The sequence below is a fragment of the Nicotiana sylvestris genome, chromosome 12, assembly GCF_000393655.2.
Source record: "Nicotiana sylvestris chromosome 12, ASM39365v2, whole genome shotgun sequence".
In the NCBI taxonomy this organism is placed as follows: Eukaryota; Viridiplantae; Streptophyta; class Magnoliopsida; order Solanales; family Solanaceae; genus Nicotiana; species Nicotiana sylvestris.
Window position 1 is genome coordinate 8,769,053 of NC_091068.1, and position 17,189 is coordinate 8,786,241.

General features: G+C 41.3%; 1 protein-coding gene and 1 non-coding gene across 2 annotated transcripts; both read right to left on the bottom strand.

Moving 5' to 3' along the window:
* Window positions 1-51: 51 nt before the first annotated feature.
* Window positions 52-15,617, bottom strand: LOC104237306 (plastoglobulin-1, chloroplastic-like). The gene is made up of 3 exons (XM_070165543.1): window positions 14,626-15,617; window positions 889-1,084; window positions 52-676 (listed from the first exon to the last, which is right to left on the bottom strand). The coding sequence occupies exons 1-3, from the start codon at window positions 15,378-15,380 to the stop codon at window positions 365-367; spliced, it is 1,263 nt and encodes a 420-aa protein (XP_070021644.1). The 5' UTR covers window positions 15,381-15,617; the 3' UTR covers window positions 52-364.
* On the bottom strand, window positions 3,809-3,915 carry LOC138884453 (small nucleolar RNA R71). The gene has a single exon (XR_011404647.1). It is a non-coding gene; the product is annotated as a small nucleolar RNA R71 (small nucleolar RNA).
* Window positions 15,618-17,189: the final 1,572 nt, after the last annotated feature.

A 17,189-nucleotide genomic window follows, 5' to 3' on the forward strand; every position in this document is an offset into this window, starting at 1 on the left:
TTTGACCTCAAGAGAAGAGTGACATCAGTTTTACAAACGGCTGGATCTAAATACCACCAGAACTTCAAAATAACATCATATTAGATGCAAATGTTGTTCATTTCCAGTTTTTGGTTCCTTCCACTGTGAGTAAAGGCTACACAAATGGCATCTTATACATAAAAATGTGGGATGTATCTCCCTTTACAAATAATGTGTCGTATATACTATATTGTATAAATGAAGCTCCTAAGACCTTTATATATCATTATACAGTATACAACAACAAAAAACCCAGTGTAATCCCACAAATGGGGTGAGGGGAGGGAAATGTGTACATAGACCTTACTCATACCTTGTGAAGGCAGAGTGAGATCGAGCCTTGCTACTGGTCTATAAGAGAACTCTCTTCCTTAACAAGAACAAATAGCCCACCATCTCCTCTTGAGATCCGAAGATCCTTGTCAAGGTATGTCGTAATAAGCCAAGACTTCGTCCTCTCACCTGGAATCGGAATCTTGAGAGGAGGCAGACCAGAAATAGCTCGGGCTATACCTGCCACAACATTTTCCAGAGGACCTAGAGATTGCTGTATAGGTGACAAACTTATGGTTTGGCCAAAGATATCAACGTTCTCCGGCAGGTCTATTTTTGACTTAACCTCTGGAGGATTAACTGTCCCTTCTTTGAATTCAACCTGAAATAGAGAGACTATTATAGTCAATAATGGCACAAGCTGGAAATAGTCTACAAGAATATGGAAGTTTATCAAGATGATCTATGCTTTTGTTTGCCAAAGAGTCACATCACCACAGCAATTATTCTCATTGTCTGTAGTAAGCGACTTGCTCCTTTTCTCTCTTTGCATAAGATACTACAATGGCAGTCCATTGCAGTCCAAAAGGTTACCTGTATTCTTGACGGACTTCGAACTTCAAAGGCAGCATTTGCACTGAAAGAAGAGGTGGCAAAAGGGCTTGATAATGTAGTTGAGTTCTCTATGGTAAGGTTGCTTGTACTAATCGCTTGGCTAATATTTTCAACCTTCAACAAAGGAATGGTGCCCACAGCCAGAAGAGGTAACAACTCAGAGAATGCTGTAAACCTGACACACAAAAAGCAACATAAGGGGGTATCTAGAATATCTAAGTCCTAGGACGCAAAATATGAATGAAAGATGAGGAAGAGTATACTCTATAGTGATATAGTTGTTCTCCTAATCGACTACTTATTATGATAATGAACATTCCAAAGATGAGTTTGCGCGGAGAAGTATGCCAGTGGCTATCTACCTCAATACAGTTTGTACATATAAGAATCCTCTTACCCTTTCCAGCAAGGAAACTTTACATTTCCAACTAGTTTAACTCACTAATGGGCACTTTAGAATATTGCAATAATACCAGTACTACAACATCGACACTTAGGCATATGCTATCCTGGGAATTAACAAAAATTGCAGTTAACATATTACCAAGACATAGTGACCTATCAAAAAAATTACCAAGACATGGTCCTCCAATTTGCTGCTAAATGCCAAATGTTTGGGAAGGCAATCATCTCAAATTATCCCGATATCGATAAGACAAGGTGTTCTACATAAATCTTAGCCAGGTCAAAATTTGAAAGCTTACATTTTTCCTCGGTTCAAATTAAATATCTGTTTTTCATCCAAAATAGGGTATGCTAAAAAATGCCAGATAAAAGAAAAGTATATACTAATGACTCAACTAGTGAATTGAAAGCAACTTATTGTGCTACCATCCAAGGAGATAGCTAGAGCGCCGGGAGCGGGTTCGGCCGAATCCAGTAACTTTGATTCGAACCTTATTTTTGTCTTAAAATGAATTATTCCAGTAACTTAAAATGATTAGAATCCTAAATCCATAAAATTTAAAACCTGACTTCGCCTTTGCTACAATCCGTTCCTGATAATAGGTGAATTGGACTATAATTAGGCCCTAAAGAACCACCTTCTTGTATAGTTTTTATGGTAAAAAGTGATAACAAAATGCTCTGATTAGTGCTTTTCATGCTTTGCAGGCTATATACAATAAAAGAAGTCTATGGAGTACTTTTGGGATCAATTACGGAGAAAAAGAGGCCAATCTTACAATATCCGCTAAGTGCACCACGCGAAGGCAGCAAAACCAGAACTGGAGATGGACTGCCGCGGTCCCAGCGTAACCGCGGTCTGACCGCGGCAGAAGGCTGTTGCGGATTCTGAGAGGCTAGTTGGCCGCGGTCCTGGCGCAACCGCGGTAGGACCGCGATAGGAAGCGAAAAAAATTGAGGGACTGAAGTGCAAAACACGGGATTTTTAGCCCAAAACCCTATATTAAACAATAGAACTCGTCCAAGGGAGGCATGTAATGTTTTAGAAAGTACTTTGGCAAAAGAAACAAGTGTGAGAGATCACCCAAAACATCATATTTTCTTCTTCTCTTTATTTTTCTTGCAATTTTGATCATGAATATTTTCAGAGTTTATTTACTCATTGTCATGAGTAGCTAAATCTTTTGTCTAGGGTTTTGATGGAACCTATTGAAGGATGAACTTCTTGATTATGTTAATATAGTTTGCCAGTTTAATCTCTATTTGTTCAACTACGTGTTTGTTGTAGTTAATTGACAGGATCCTCAATTAGCTGTGCCTATTTAGTATGCATAACTCGAGAGAGAGTGCATATTTAGGTGATTGTTGAACAACACCAGTCCCAAAGTATAAGAGGGATCTATAACTGCGGGTTTAAAGGTGGGATTAGGGATAACGAAGTCTTGAGTGCAATCTAAAGTGAGCTGTAATAAACAAAGCCAGCTAGCGTATCTCGGGAGAGTGCGTCTAGTAAATTATCATGATTACTCGGGAGAGATTCACGGTAAAAAGAGTGTTCATGGTTGATAGAGATGTATTGGTAAATCTATATGAAACATAAACAGAAGGGATTCCATCAATAGGGAAAATCACTACCTTAGAACCTTCTCATTATTGTTCACAACTTAAGCATATTTAGTTTACAACTGTTTATTGACTTTCAATCTTAGTTATTAAATATACATCAACTGTTATTCACAACGTTTGGGAAAGTTGATTCTAAAGAATTTAGTAAGTCCAACGAAAGTAATTGATAGGTTAATTCTCTGTGGATTCGACTCTGGGCATAAATACTCAGGTTATATTTGCAACGTCCGCATTGTCCTTTTATAAGGCATAGTTGGGCGTGATCAAATTTTGGTGTCGTTGCCGGGGAATTAATGGTGTTATCAATTACAATTGAAAGAAGTGCATGCCTAGAAACTCATCGAGATCTGGTGAAGTATTTGAAGCATTATCAGATTCCGAGAAAGTTTTCAAGGCCTTGAATCGGGCTAATCGGAAAAACAAACAACAACCAACAACTGCACAATTCGAAACAGTCATGGGGGATCATGAGGAAAACCCAGCGGTACCAATAGTGCCAGAGGCTGCTCTCTATGACTGGGCACAACCCATAGCTGAAAATCTGTCCACAACCATTGTAGTTCCGTAGATACAGGCTGAGTCATTCCAAATTACGAATAACATGCTACACTTGTTGCAGAACAAGGGACTATTTTCGGGGTCGCAAGTCGAAGATCCTCAGCAGCACTTGAAGAACTTCCTCTCTATCTGCAAAACCCAAAGGCAGCCCAACGTAACTCCTGAAGCAATCAAGCTGTTATTGTTTCCATTCTCAGTGACAAGAGCTGCCCAGACTTGGCTAAACTCACTTCCCATAAATTCTATAACAACTTGGGATGAGTTAGTCAGGCAATTCCATAACAAGTTCCACCCACCCAATAAGACTGCTCAACAAATTGATGAAATTTTGAGTTTTAAACAGAGACCAATGGAGACACTGCATGAAACATGGGAGCGCTTTAAAGGGATGCTGGTTATATGCCCGCACCGTGGTATTCCAGATCTGATGTTGGGGCAACGGTTTTACATGGGATTGTCAGATAGCGTGAAGAACATTGTTGATGCTTCAGCTGGTGGAGCATTTTTGAGCAAAACATGGAGAGAAAGCCAGAGTTTGCTTGACAAGATGGCACAAAATTCGGGATTAACAACCAGGAATGCACCTATCACTCCAGTGGTTCACTCAGTGCCCTTAGATCCATCCAACTCTATGGCTGAAATATGGCCACCTTATTGACACAGATGAGTATACTCACCAAAAAGGTGGAAGAGTCAAGGCAGAAGCAGCAGGTACACATCGTAGATACTACTAATGGGGTTTGTGCGCATCTTGCATTAGTCAGTCAATCGGTAACCAATGGAATGCAGAACATGATCATCACCACTACCCTGAAGACATGAATTATGTGTCTAATTATGGAGGCCAGAGACAGGGTGGTCAGAATTGGGGCCAGCAAAATAAGCAATACAGGTCAGTCCATCCACAGTTCAACAATGGAAACATGGGAGGTATGAGACCCCCTAACAATATGGCACCTTACCCAAGGCCACAGGGATATAATAATCAGAATCAGCAGCAAGGGTATCACCCTCCTCAGCAGCAGCATGGTGGAAGGCAGGAAGATGGGTTTGCTAGACTTGAGGCAATGATGCAGCAGGTTATTGGGTCTAATGCAAAGATTAATGAGAGAGTGGATGCACATGATGCAACAATCAAGAATATTGAAGTGCACGTGGGCCAAATTTCTATGTCTCTGAACAATCGTCCTCATGGGACACTACCTGCAGACACCCAGATAAATCCAAAAGATCAAGGCCCAAAGCAGCTGATGGCGGTAAGTCTACGTAATGGCAGAGATCTGGATGTAGAGCAAGAGAGGGCTCGAGAAACTAGACAAGCTGAGACACTTATACCAGTGCCCATTGAGCTGGATGAGTCAACGAAACTGACGGAGGTGCCAGTCCAGCCGGCCCAGGAAGAAAATAGCATCCAGAATGCGACCGAAAAAGAAGCTGAGATAGTCCAGGAACCAGTAGTTGATGTAGCAGCTGATAAGGATCAATCCCAGTTGATTGGGAAGAAGAGACCTCCTGCACCTTTCCCTCAGAGGCTGGCTAAGTACCAAAAGGAGGAACAATACAAGAAGTTCTTCGAAATGCTAAAACAAATCCAGGTAAACATACCATTGATTGAAGCTTTGAAGGAGATGCTTGGGTATGCAAAAATGATGAAGGACTTGATGTCCCGAAAGTTTGATTTCCAAGACTTGGCCACAGTTACTCTTACTCAGACATGTAGTGCAGTGGTGACCAGACCAATTGCAGAAAAGCTGTCTGACCCAGGGAGCTTTACAATTCCATGCACTATTGGTAATTTTGTTTTTGCTAAAGCACTGTGTGATCTGGGGGCCAACATCAATCTTATGCCCCAGGCGATTTATAAGAGGCTGGGCATTGGAAGAGCTAGACCCACCTCTATGTTGTTGCAGCTGGCTGACAGGACAATGAAACGACCCTCTGATATACTGGATGATGTGCTAGTTCAGGTAGGAAAATTTGTGTTCCCTGCAGATTTTGTGATCTTAGACTGCAAAGTGGATGAAGAGATTCCCATAATTTTGGGAAGACCATTCTTGGCCACAAGGAGAGCTCTCATTGATTGTGAAACCGGGGAGCTCAAGATGAGATTGAACGACGAGGAGATAATATTCAATGTGCAGAAATCTATGAGGCGACCAAGTGAATTCGCCAATTGTTCTCTTATTGATGCCGTAGATGTAATCATGGAGACTGATGATGAGGTGCTAACCATTGAGGACCCCCTTGCGGCATGTTTAATGAATTTGGATGAGGTGAATGGAGAGGAACTGGCAGAATGGGTGTTGACATTAGAGGGTAGAGGGTTCTGGGATAGAACTCTAGAATTTGAGCCCTTGCACTTGGAAAATCGAGAAACTCCTCCAGCCAAGCCATCTATCGAAGAACCACCAAAGCTGTAGCTAAAGCCATTGCCCAACCATCTCAGGTATGAATTACTTGGACCTAACTCCACATTACCTGTTATTATCTCATCTAGTTTGTTAGATGTGCAGGCGCAACAACTCTTGCAGGTACTTAAGGAGTGCAAGACTGCCATTGGGTGGACCATGACAGACATAAAGGGGATCAGCCCCGCCTACTGTATGCACAAAATTCTACTGGAAGAGGGACACAAACCTTCCAGGGAACACCAAAGAAGGCTGAACCCTAACATGAAGGAAGTGGTGAAGAAGGAAGTAATAAAGTGGTTAGACGCGGGAATTATCTTCCCAATCTCTGACAGCAGCTGGGTTAGCCCAGTTCAATGTGTACCTAAAAAGGGTGGCATGACGGTAGTTAAGAATGATAACAATGAAGTGATCTCTACAAGAACAGTCACGGGCTGGAGAATTTGTATGGATTATAGAAAGCTAAATCTAGCCACACGGAAAGACCACTTCCCACTTCCCTTCATTGATCAGATGTTAGACAGACTGGCAGGGAGGTCACACTTCTGTTTTCTGGACGAGTACTCAGGATACAACCAGATCTCCATTGCACCGGAGGACAGAGAGAAGACCTCTTTCACTTGCCCTTATGGCATTTATGCCTTTCGGAGGATGCCCTTTGGCCTATGCAACGCGCCCGCCACATTCCAACGGTGCATGATGGCCATACTCACTGACATGGTAGAGGACATAATGGAGGTGTTCATGGATGACTTCTCAGTGGTAGGGAATTCATTTGATGAGTGCCTGATAAATTTGACGCGAGTGCTGAAACGGTGTATCGAGACTAACCTGGTTCTGAACTGGGAGAAGTGCCACTTCATGGTATAAGAAGGCATAGTCTTGGGGCACCGGGTGTCAAGCAAAGGAATTGAGGTGGATCGTGCTAAAGTGGATGTAATAGCAAAGTTACCTCCTCCAACTTCAGTCAAAGCAATCAGAAGCTTCCTTGGGCATGCCGGTTTCTACCGGAGATTCATAAAAGACTTCTCAAAAATTGTCAACCCTCTCTATAAGTTGTTAGAAAAAGATCACCCTTTCTTGTTTTCTGATGATTGCAGGGTAGCATTCGAGGAGCTGAAAAAGAGACTGGTCACAGCACCTATCATTGTTGCCCCCAACTGGGAGCAACCATTCGAACTCATGTGTGATGCCAGTGACTACGCAGTGGGGGCAGTGCTAGACAACGGAAGGACAAGCTGATGCATCCAATCTACTATGCTAGTAGAACGTTGAGTGGAGCCCAGCTGAACTATACTGTGACTGAGAAGGAGATGTTGGCTGTGGTGTTTGCTTTCGACAAGTTCAGATCATATCTGATTGGTTCTAAGGTAATTGTATACACTGATCATGCAGCTCTCAGGTACTTGAATGAGAAGAAGGAGTCTAAGCCGCGCCTAATTCGTTGGGTGTTGCTGCTGCAAGAATTCGACCTTGAAATTCGTGACCGTAAGGGCACAGAGAACCAAGTCGTTGATCATCTATCACGACTTGAGGGAGCTGAAAATGCAGTTGAGGTTGAAGATATTCTGGAACCCTTTCCAGACGAGCAGCTGCTCGCTACTAATCTTGAGGAAGCGCCATGGTATGCAAACTTTGCAAATTACCTGGCTTGCTGTATAGTTCCCTATGACCTTTCATCTGTACAAAAGAAAAAGTTTTATCGTGACTGCCACATGTATTATTGGGATGAGCCTTACCTGTTTAGAATTTGTGTTGACAATATGATCCGGAGGTGTGTCCCCGAGATAGAACAATCTTCTGTTTTGCATGCTTGTCACGCATCGGCTTATGGAGGACATTTTGGAGGGTCAGGACAGCTGCGAAAGTGCTTGAGGCCGGATTCTTTTGGCCAACAGTGTTTAAAGATGCGCACCAATGGGTGAAGGGCTGCAATGAATGTCAGCGGACCGGGAACATTTTCCGTCGCCATGAGATGCCCATGAACCCAATTCAAGAGGTGGAATTGTTTGATGTCTGGGGGATTGACTTCATGGGTCCCTTCGTCAGCTCCTATGGCAATAAGTACATACTTGTTGTTGTGGATTACGTGTCCAAATGGGTAGAAGAAGTAGCGTTGCCCACTAATGATGCAAGAGTGGTGGTGGGTTTTTTGAAGAAGAACATATTCACCAGATTTGGGATACCAAAAGCGATTATCAGTGACGGAGGCACTCACTTCTGTAATAGAGCTTTCGAGAAGTTGCTTGCAAAGTATGATGTACGCCACTAGGTGGCTACCCCTTATCACCCGCAAACTAGTGGGCAGGTTGAAGTGTCCAACAGAGAGATAAAGAGTGTGCTAATCAAGACTGTGAACGCTACAAGAACTGATTGGGCGAAAAAGTTAGATGATGCACTCTGGGCCTATAGAACTGCTTTTAAAACACCGATTGGTATGTCACCATATAAGCTGGTGTTCGGGAAGGCCTGCCATTTGCCAGTGGAACTTGAACATAGAGCGTGGTGGGCACTGAAACAGATGAATCTAGACATCGAGGCTGCGGGCACAACGAGAATCACAGAATTGCATGAGCTCGACACTCAGACATCTTGCTTTTGAGAGCACAAGGTTGTACAAGGAAAGAATGAAGAGGTTGCACGACAAGAACATTGTGGAGCGAAATTTCAATCCTGGAGATATGGTGTTGTTTTATAACTCACGATTAAGGCTATTTCCGGGTAAACTCAGGTCACGATGGTCTGGACCATTTAGAGTGGTCGAAGTTTTCCCTTCAGGTGTTGTCGAGAATGCCACAGAGAAAGACTCTCGTACATTTAGAGTCAATGGGCAGAGATTGAAACTATATGTGGGCATGAGCGAACCAAAGGAAGTGTCTGAGCTACACCTGACTGAACCACAGAGGTCGAGCGAGCCTTAAATGCGCTCATCTGCGTCGTGCCGCGACGTTAAATCAGGCGCTGCGTGGGAGGCAACCCACGAATGTGTTGTAAGTGTAATGCATAAAAAATAAAAAAAAGTAGTAGCAGGAACACGCCCAGACCGCGGTCCCAGCGTAACCGTGGTCGGACCGCGGTCAAGGACCTCCTCTGACAGAAGTCTACCGCGGTCCCAGCGTAACCGCGGTCAAATACCCCCTCTGAAAGAGGTTTACCGCGGTCTCAGCGTAACCGCGGTAGGACCGCGACAGACCAGCGCGGGCCAGGTAAGTGCAGAATTTTTTTCCCCCCCTTTTAATAAACCTAACCCCCACTATTCCCCCATCCCCTTCTTTCTTCTCTTCTCTCTTTCACACTCTCCTATCCCTCAAACCCCCATTGTTGCCCCTCCTTTCTTCTCGATCTCTCTCTCCACCACCTATCCCTTCCATTCATCCTCAAGGTAAGCTTCTCTATTCTTTTCTCTTTCTTTTACATAACTTAGTGTAGTGTTTTAGTGTAATTTTTTTTTCTTTCTTTTTCTTCTTTCCTTTTCTCCATTATTTGCTTCTTTTGGCCATGATTGATGTTTAAATGGTTGGGTGTTCATTGTGCTTAACTTGGGGGCGATTTTTAGAAGGTTTGGAGGCCTAAACAAATTTTTTAGGGTGAAGCTTGGTGGAGGGGTCTAAATGGCCGAAAATTGGGGGTGTGTTGTAAAATTTTGGAGCACTTTGTGCCCTTCTTGGTTTGTGGTGGTGGTAGCATTTGACATGATTCGCTTGTGGGAGATTGTGTGGGGTATTATATGGCGGAATTGTAGAATTAATAGTGGTGTGAGGGCACTAGTGGAAGTTGTCAACTTTGGGCACCTTACTAATTGGGTATACTGACATTGATTGTCAAAAGGAAACTGTTCGGTGCCATCAGGTGGCGAAGTCTGAGTACCCATCCGACTGGCACATGTTAGGATGCATCTGATTATTACCCTGAATTGTCTGCAGGTAATATGGCCCGAAAAAGGCGAAAGAGCTCGGCAAGCACTTCCCAAATGCCAATATATGATGCCACCAGGTTTCAGTCACAGGAGGCAGAGGACGCGTTTCATGCTAAGGCCACCAAAAGCTTTATCCCTGAGATTCCTGTTGACATGGCTGCCCTCCGTATGGAAAAAGCAGACATGTATGAGGAAATCAAACGGAGGGAGATGGAGTTCTTGTTTGATGAACCTGAGACGGCAAACCCGATGATAGTCCGGGAGTTCTACGCGAACTGCCCGAAAAATTTGTGTCGGTCTGTGATTGTGCGGGGCAGGGTGGTAGATGCCTCAATTCTGAAGATTCACCAGGTCTTGCAGCTGCCCCAGTTCACTGGTGACATTGATCATTACCACGACGTCCAAGGGGTCACTTGGGACACTATGATTGAGACAATCTGCGCAGGGGGTTGACCAATCTGGCTACAGGAAAACATTACCCTTCACTCCAAGTCGTTCACACATGAGGCTAAGTGTTGGTTCACCATTATTTGCAGCCGGTTATTGCCCACGGGCAACACGACAGATGTGAACCACCTACGGGCTCTATTGGTGTGGTGCTTCGTCACCAAGAAAGACTTTGATGTGGCGAGAATTATTGGAGATGAAATGATCCTTCGGTCACCTCTGCTATCTAAGGGGTTTAACTTCCCCTCACTTGTGACGAGGTTGTGTCTGCTGGATGGTGTCCCCACCAATCCTACAGATGGAGCTTTGCCCGCAAAAGCGGCATTCAGAGCTTCAAAGATCACAGTGGGCAGAGATACACCCATAACCATTGAGCTTGATGATTAGGATGACGCCTCAGCACCCATGGCACCATCCAAGAGATCCTATGATGGAGTCGGATCCTCTCGGCGACCCCATACTGGGGCAGGGTTCTCTAGATCATAGTCCAGCCGACCCATGTTGCATTCTTTGGAGGAAGAGGTGGCAGATCTTCGCTCCTCGGTGGATGGCTTGCATGTGCGTATGGATGCCATGTCTCAGCAGCAGGCCAGGTCTGAGAGCCGGATGATAGCTTGGTTTCGTGCTTTGGGGAGGGCTTGTCATGTGGATCCCAGCACCGTCTCCGACTCCAAGTGACGCTCAGGGAAGTCTTCTTACCCTTCTGCACTTTATTTGTGTAATGACATGGGGACATGCCATATTCTTTTTGTGTTGGGTGGGAGACTTGCTTTAGTGGTGTATTGTTAGTGTACATATACATTGGTTGTAAAATAAATAAATGTAGGAGACTCTTCCTGAGGACGGACCACTTGGACAGTACTCTTAAGGGAAGTAATCCATTTAGATTTTTTTTATTTAGTGTAGTAATTCCTCTTTGGTTTTTCTTTTGACCACGGTTCTTTTCCAAGGGCTTTTCTTGAACCGGGTTAGGTAGATTTTTCTTTAATATTTTTAGGACCCTTAGGACTCTATTGGACCAAAATGGGTGAAGGCAAGAATGCAACCCGTAATGTACACACCTGCAAATAACGAAAACGAACTTGAGGGTGCGACGTCTAGGCTCGTTTGTAGACTCGTAATTTTATGCCTTAATTCTGCACACCTTGTCTTTCTTGAATGCTCACGTGAGTGTGTTGACAAACTAATTCGGAATGAGTTACATGCCAAGTGTGTGTGAGATAATACTTGTATTTTGTGCTTGCATGCGATACCTAGAACTTGCCCTGTGTGTTTGCAAAGCGAAATAGAAGTTGTTTGGCCTTAGAGATGATTGAGGCAGTTCCTTGTGTAGCTTGTATAATTATGAATCCACATGTACATATTGTCATAGTTAACCCCTTCGAGCCTGAAGCCTGTTCTTTGATAACCTTACAATAACCTACATCCCTGTGTTTGAATAATTTGATTGTTTGAACCTGTACCTCCTAGAAGCACTTGAATCGTTAAAGAGCATATAAAAGTCAAAGTGTGGGGTAGTAATGGAGTGGGAAAAGGAAAATCAGGAAAATACTTGAATGGTGCAATGACTATGAAAAAAAAAAAAAAAAGAGGCCAGTTGCACCTAAAGAAAAGTGGGGTAGCCTATGAAACAAGTGTGGAAGAATGATTGGGTTGAACATGGAAATTGGAATAAAGGGAACGATTGTATTAAAAGTGCTTAGGGAGGTTAGTCACTATATCCAAATATATCCTACCCGTCCCTTAGCCTACATTATAACCAAATAAAGACCTCTTGATCTTGGACTGAACAACTTGATTAGTACAGTATTACACTAAGGGCAAGCGTATGGTGTATCTGTGTGGCATGTGAATGTTCTTTGCTGAGAGTGGGTGGATTCGTTCTATCTATAGTTCCTTGTTGCTTGATTTTATGTGTGTGGAACTTCTCTCAGAAATGTGATGTGAGGGCATGTGACTCAGGAAGAAAAAGCGAGTTTTCAACTCTATTTAGAGTAACTAGAGTAAGCACGAGTGTGGCATGGCATTAGAGTCTTCATATGAGGTGTGGCTGTTGCACTGCTTAGGTTGTTCTTTCATAATGGTGGGTGTGACATAAACTGGGTAATGCATCGAACGATTAGGCCTAGAAGTGTGGTTCAACTTGCTCGAGGACGAGCAAAGATTTAAGTGTGGGGTATTGATAATAGGTGAATTGGACTATAATTAGGCCCTAAAGAACCACCTTCTTGTATAGTTTTTATGGTAAAAAGTGATAACAAAATGCTCTAATTAGTGTTTTTCATGCTTTGCAGGCTATATACAATAAAAGAAGTCTATGGAGTACTTTTGGGATCAATTACGAAGAAAAAGAGGCCAATCTTACAATATCCGCTAAGTGCACCACGCGAAGGCAGCAAAACCAGAACTGGAGATGGACTGCCGCGGTCCCGGCGTAACCGCGGTCTGACCGCGGCAGAAGGCTGTTGCGGATTCTGAGAGGCTAGTTGGCCGCGGTCCTGGCGTAACCGCGGTAGGAAGCGAAAAAAATTGAGGGACTGAAGTGCAAAACACGGGATTTTTAGCCCAAAACCCTATATTAAACAATAGAACTCGTCCAAGGGAGGCATGTAATGTTTTAGAAAGTACTTTGGCAAGAGAAACAAGTGTGAGAGATCACCCAAAACATCATATTTTCTTCTTCTCTTTATTTTTCTTGCAATTTTGATCATGAATATTTTCAAAGTTTATTTACTCATTGTCATGAGTAGCTAAATCCTTTGTCTAGGGTTTTGATGGAACCTATTGAAGGATGAACTTCTTGATTATGTTAATATAGTTTGCCAGTTTAATCTCTATTTGTTCAACTACGTGTTTGTTGTAGTTAATTGACAGGATCCTCAATTAGCTGTGCCTATTTAGTATGCATAACTCGGGAGAGAGTGCATATTTAGGTGATTGTTGAACAACACCAGTACTAAAGTATAAGAGGGATCTATAACTGCGGGTTTAAAGGTGGAATTAGGGATAACGAAGTCTTGGGTGCAATCTAAAGTGAACTGTAATAAACAAAGCCAGCTAGCGTATCTCGGGGGAGTGCGTCTAGTAAATTATCGTGATTACTCGGGAGAGATTCACGGTAAAAAGAGTGTTCATGATTGATAGAGATGTGTTGGTAAATCTATATGAAACATAAACAGAAGGGATTCCATCAATAGGGGAAATCACTACCTTAGAACCTTCTCATTATTGTTCACAACTTAAGCATATTTAGTTTACAACTGTTTATTGACTTTCAATCTTAGTTATTAAATATACCATCAACTGTTATTCACAACGTTTGGGGAAGTTGATTCTAAAGAATTTAGTAAGTCCAACGAAAGTAATTGATAGGTTAATTCTCTGTGGATTCGACTCTGGGCATAAATACTCAGGTTATATTTGCAACGTCCGCATTGTCCTTTTATAAGGCATAGTTGGGCGTGATCAGTTCCCTTCAAGCTCTCATGATGAATCTATATGTTAACAAAAAATCGAATTCAAAGTTTTATCGTATAATCTTAGCTAGCATGTTCACTCAAAATACCAAGACTAGAGCTACTTTCAGCAAAACAACGAAGGAAATTTGGAGAAAATGAAGCATGGCAGCATCAGTTTAAATGATACTGTCAGCTGTAATCTCATATAGCTTCGCAAGTACATAAACAAATCAATCAACTATTCCTTACAACAATAATAACAAATATGCTTCAATCGAAACAAGCCGGATCAACTATATGAATCCTTATTAACCATAATTCTCATCTCAAGCCAACATTATGCAGATAACAATAGTAATAACTATGCCTCAACCCCAAACAAATTGGGGTCTAGTATATGAATCTCCACTGATCATGTTACTCCATTTAAATCATCGCATGTCAATATTATGCATGACCACATTATGCCGAATAAAAAAAATAAAGAGTATTAGAAGTTCTCTATACTTTTCACCACCACCAAATTCTCCAAAATGGCTAAAATATTCCTAGAAGATATAGCACCTAAAAAACATATCAACAAGAACAATACAGTCACTATATTCCCATATGTGAGGTCTAGGATAGTGTATAGGCAAATCTTACCCCTACCTTGTGCAAGTAGAGAGGTTGTTTCCAAGAACAAATAATACAACTAAAATATATTCCCAACTACTAATTGGTATCGCCTATATAAATCTTTTTATTCCAATCAACTACTCATTGATCCCAACTTAGTTGGAACAACAATATGAATCCGCCACTTAGTCCACTTGATTCACATACATTTCATACAACCGCGAGTACATAAAGCCAAAAACAGAAAATTTAAAAAGAGAAATGAGAATCAACAACTCACACTAAAATCCAGTTCCCATCAAGCAACTCAGGTGATTCAACTGGGCTCGGAGTTGGATTTGCTGCCTCCAACTGAGAAACCAGCTCCAGAGCCTCGGCCCGAATCTCCGATGAGGCCCTGAGCCCAAATTCTGTCCGATAAACCGTGTCCATTAAGCACCTTTTCAGCTCTGCAACCCTCTCTTCTTCACCTTTCGGAGGATCCGAAACTGGTAATCTCGTTAAGGGTCGGGTCTCCGGATCCGACGCTGTTTTATTATCAGAAACGCTCTCATTTTTAACTGGCTTAGCTCCGATCCATTCGTCTTCGTCTATAGGAGGATCCGAATCCGACACTGTCGGAGCGGGCCGGGGCTCCGGATACGACTTCTCACCCCACTCATCTTCAATTACTGGATTGTTGCTGCTCCCCACTAATTCAGCTCCTCTGCCCCATTCGTCATCATTTATAGGAGGATCCGATTCTGATAACTTCGTTACGGGTCGGGTATCCGGTTCCGACCTCTCGCCCCACTCATCAACAAATGAGATTTGTTTATCATCAGAATTGCTGTCGTTTTGGTTGAGTTTATTGCCCGGAGATTTTGGTACAAAAAAATCTTGAGGATCATTAAATAATGAAAAGGATGAATGAATTGTAAATTTTCTAAATCTAAAGTTCGAGATTGAAGAATAAGGAAGAAATGAAATGAGGCAGTAGGGTTTAATGGTGGTTTTAGTGTTGAAAATGAGAGATGGCGAGTGCAAAATGGACATTTTTTTTCTACTTCCGGCAGCTTAAGCGTTAGTTGCCGATGGAGTGCCCGGCTGACGCAGTGGTTGATGACGGTGGTTTTTGCTCTTTTCAGCCGGTGGTGACAGGTGGAGATGCTGCCGGACACGACAGTTGACGACGGTTGTTTTTCTCTTTCTTCCAGGTGCTTATCCGTTGACTTATAGTTCTGCTTCACAAATTTTGTACGTTTATTTATTAAAGTATTTAAATTTTATATTTACGATATTTGTGTAGCTTAATGGTATATTGGTATATAGCTTATTTGGCCGCCTTCTTTTTTTTAAAGCAAAGCGATTTTTTTTTTTTTGTCAAAAGTGTTTTTTTCTTAAAATTAAAGTATTTGACTAACCTTTTCAAAGGAAAAAAAAAAATATTTTTACAGTTTTTAAGAAGGAGAAAAAGTAGCTTCTCTTCAAAAGCATTTTTTGAAAAGTACTTAGAAGTATTTTTAAAAAGCACTCAAACGTACTTTTCAAATTAATTAGTCAAACATAAAGTGATTCTCACAAAAAGTACTTTTTAAAAAAAATATTTTTGACAAAAGTACTTCTCAAGATAAGTTAATTAGAAGCTTGGCCAAACAGGTTAATAAATTGATAATGTAAGCTTAATGCTATATATAGTAGTAGAGCCATAATTTTTATTAAGGGTTGTCAAAATTTAAAGAAGTAAACATACACAGGACAAGGTGATTCAGTGCATAGTATATAAACATAAAATAAAAAATCCTATCTAAACAGTATAATTTTCTTACGAAAAAGTGTCAATTGACACACCAACATGTCAATTGACACCCCTTGGAGCTATGTGGCTTCGTCACTAATTATATACTGTTATACAAAAAAAAATGGATGCAACCAAGCATATATCTAATTTATAATAATCCTTATTAAGTACTCTATTCAAAGAGAGATAATATTTTTGATAGCCAATTAATTAGGAGATAATAGTTAAAAAGGTCTTTCTCCTCCTCTCCCCCGCAACCTCCCTCTTTTTACTCCATCTAATAGAGCATTATTTACAACTATCAGTTCTAACAAGAATAAATTGTTAGCCTAAATTCTAGATTTTGAATAAAGAGATTATTTTACATATATCACCGTCAGACCTCTCTATAATATTATCCTTATATAACAAAACTTCACTATAAAAGCCAAGTTTTTCCGGAACAAATTTTTATATTATGTTATAATATATATTTTCTATAACAGCACTTCATTATAACATCCAAAAATATTTGGAATAAAACGAGACTGTTATAGAGAAATTTGTCTGTACATAAAATTGAGGAGAAAATATAAATTCAAGGTGACTTGCAATACCTATATTAATAGAACCAGTACTCTTTTCACATTTGATGAAGACCATACATTGGAATCTGGTAATGCTACTCTCTTCGTCTCATATTATAAGTTGTGGTTATTAAAAATAGTTGTCTCAAATTATTTGTCATTTTAGAAGTGTAAGACAAAATTGATTATCTTTTTCCTTTGTTACCCTTAGTAGTAATAATTGACTTTGAAGACGACAAACACTCAATTATGGATAACTTTGTTCAAATGTCCATGAAAAAATATTAAATATTAAGATATGAATACGGGTAAAATAATCAAATCTCATTCTAATTAATTTTTTTAAGGGATGTGTACAAGAGAATCGTGATGAATAATATGAGACGGAGGGAGTATTACTTACTCTTTCAGTCCCGAACTAAAAATCACTTTAATCAAAAAGTTGTTACAAAATAGTTGAAGGTTTATGAATCCAGTACTGATTTCAATTATTCTCAA

Bases quoted from the DNA above. Each gene is read 5' to 3' on its own strand.
- LOC104237306 (XM_070165543.1), bottom strand. From the start codon at position 15,380: ATGTCCATTTTGCACTCGCCATCTCTCATTTTCAACACTAAAACCACC. The intron at 1,085-14,625 runs GTGAGTTGTTGA...TTTGTGTGTCAG, and splicing joins GATGGGAACTGGATTTTAGT to GTTTACAGCATTCTCTGAGT. The intron at 677-888 runs GTAACCTTTTGG...TCTCTATTTCAG, and splicing joins GAAGTCCGTCAAGAATACAG to GTTGAATTCAAAGAAGGGAC.